Source organism: Myotis brandtii, unplaced genomic scaffold (assembly GCF_000412655.1).
Source record: "Myotis brandtii unplaced genomic scaffold, ASM41265v1 scaffold398, whole genome shotgun sequence".
NCBI classification, from domain to species: domain Eukaryota; kingdom Metazoa; phylum Chordata; class Mammalia; order Chiroptera; family Vespertilionidae; genus Myotis; species Myotis brandtii.
In genome coordinates, this window is record NW_005365280.1 from 402,670 (window position 1) to 405,376 (window position 2,707).

Consider the following 2,707-nt stretch of genomic DNA (forward strand, 5'->3'; position numbering starts at 1 on the left):
CGTCCCCTTTCCCTAGGAAGAAGGTATTTAAATCTGGATTCTAAGCCACCTTGGGGAGTTATTCATTTTTCCCTGGGATCTCCCACATATACACGAGGTACACATGTTAATGAGCTTTTGTTTTTCTCTTGGTAATCTGTCTTTCATTACAAGGGCCTCCGCTAAGAATTCAGAAGGGTAGAGGAAAACTATTTTTCCTCCTCCATAATTCTATTTCGGGAAATCAAGTCCCAGGCTGAACAGTGAGTTTGGCTCAAGTGCCAAGCAGTCCCAGCTGAGGGGAGGGAAGCTTCTAGGGGGAAATCAATGATGTTGGCATTAAAGTAGGACAGAGGGCACATGCATGGTTGCTGGTGGGAGTTTAAAGTGGTTCAACATTTTTGGAGGATGATTTGGCAAAATCGATAGAAATGTTCAAGGTACATCCAAGAGTCGTCTTCTAGGAATCTCATCTGCTGAGATAAAGCACGAGTGCATAAGCCCTGGTCAGAACCCAGGATGCTACTGCAGGTTCCCCTTCCACGATAGGAAAACCTGCTAACAACCTGCATTTTTAGGACAAGGTGGCATCTATACTAATAAAAGGGTAATATGCTGCTTAGACTGAACATATTCCGGACAACCTTCCAGACATCCTTTCAGACAAAGCCATGGTGGCAGGGCTGAGGCAGAGGCGGTTAGAGGTGATCAGGCAGGCAGGGGAGAGCAGTTAGGAGGATCAGGCCGGCAGGGGAGAGCAGTTAGGGGGATCAGGCCACCAGGGGAGAGCAGTTAGGGGGGTCAGGCCGGCAGTCAGGTGAGCCGTTAGGATCCAGCAGTCCTGAGGGGTCCCGGATTGGAGAGGGTGCAGGCCAGGCTGAGGGACCCCCCGACTCCCATGCACAAATTTTGTGCACTGAGCTTCTAGTATATATATAAAAAAGCCTAATATGCAAATTTTCCCCACTGGAGTTCAACAGGGAGACTGATCACTCGCTATGACATGCGCTGACCACCAGGGGGCAGCACGGAATGAACGGAGGCCCCGGCTGGCAGCTGGAAGGCCCTGATCGGCCCTGATCACCGGCCAGGCCTAGGGACCCTACCCATGCAGGAATTTCGTTCACTGGGCCTCTAGTTACTTATAATGGTCATTAGTAGCAACTCTCACTTGGTACATGTGTTATAGCTAAACAATATCAAAATCATTTGTGATTAAATAAAACTGACAAACCAGTGTTAAGCAAACTTTTTTTGATGTAAACTGATTTAAAGAAAAAGGAATGAGTTCGTTCATCATCATTAAGAAAGAACATCTGACATCAATTAAGTCTCATCTACTTTAAAGTGAAGAATTAAACACAAAATTACCTTTGAAGGTTTCAAGTTCCTTCCTGTAGAAAAAAAAAAAAAGAAAATGTAAATTTAAAATAATCTATTCCCAATGAAAACTGCTCTTAGATTATAATAAAAATGTATGTACTTTAAATGCCCAGAGTGATATCGCTGGATGCTTACATGTCAATGCTTTACTGTAATTACCAATACAATTAGCCTAAATCTACTATTTTCAGTTTTTCTATTACACTATTAATTGCTCAAAAAATTCTGCCAAAATTTAAAATACTGAAATACTTATAAGAAAACACAGAGCATTTTAATGCCAGCTATGACCATCTTGTATATATAATAATCAACTTAAAAGAACACTTAATTGTCTCTCCATTAATAAACTTTAAATAACAGAGTTTTAAAACCTCTAATTAAAAATTATCCAGAATAGGGGCAGTTATTCCTCATTTAAATAAAAGGGGAAGCGAGTATCAAAATACTGAGGTCCATCGCTCATCCTGACACAAAAGGGCCAAGCCTCCAGGAAATCCTGTGCTTGGCAATTTTGTCAGTGTCAATTAAGGACGCTGAAATACAGTTTCCTGGGGAAATGTAAAGCGAGAGCAAACAGATGAAGGAACACAAAACAAAACATTTTTTTTACAAAGAAGTTGATGCAAGTTATTTCCAAGTTTTCCTTCATAAAATTTTAAATCCATTTTTCTTATTATTAGTACTAATAAAAAGTAATTTTGAGGAGGTAAGTTTACTTAGTAAAGGCTTGTTATCCCACTCAAAATATGAAACATTTTTCTTTTATTTGCACTCTAGATTTTGCTAAAAATTTAGAGATATTTTGAATTCTCAAATCAGTATTCCACACTTCTAATTACAATACCCCCTCATGTTCCAAAATAGTTGACTATAATTAACAGCTGGCAGGGAGGACTGGCATGCTGCCGCCCCCTGAAAAGCCAAACAGATAATATTCTTGACAGCCTAGTGGAGGTTCTTAATCAGATGGTCATCTCACTTCTCTTTTTCTAGAAATACTGACTCTTCATAATACTGCTCCAGCATCAAGTTCATTAAGTAAAAGAATGTTATTTTCAATCCCATCTTTTCAAAAACATATGCAATTGTTTCCCTTTAGCTAATAGTCCAACTTAAAAGATTAGGTACAAAATAAATAGGCCTAAAACCCACTTAATATTCCAATAATGGGATGAACACTGAAATACCTAACAGAAAGGCAACATGAATCATTAAGAGAACATCTTGAAAAGATATCTTCAATTTACTTCTTAGGAGCAATTCCCTAAGGTCACTGATGGGTGGAAAAGATGATATCACTCAGGTTAATAATGTAATGAGTAATTCTTTTTTCTATAACCAC

The 2,707-nt window shown here is 39.3% G+C and overlaps 1 protein-coding gene across 1 annotated transcript in view; it reads right to left on the reverse strand.

Moving 5' to 3' along the window:
- DTNBP1 (dystrobrevin binding protein 1) overlaps window positions 1-2,707 on the reverse strand; it is a 129,568-nt gene that overhangs the window by 72,371 nt on the left and 54,490 nt on the right. The window contains exon 6 of the mRNA XM_005873018.2: window positions 1,351-1,373. Coding sequence (XP_005873080.1) covers window positions 1,351-1,373 — 23 coding nt within the window. The remainder of the gene's footprint in view (window positions 1-1,350; window positions 1,374-2,707) is intronic.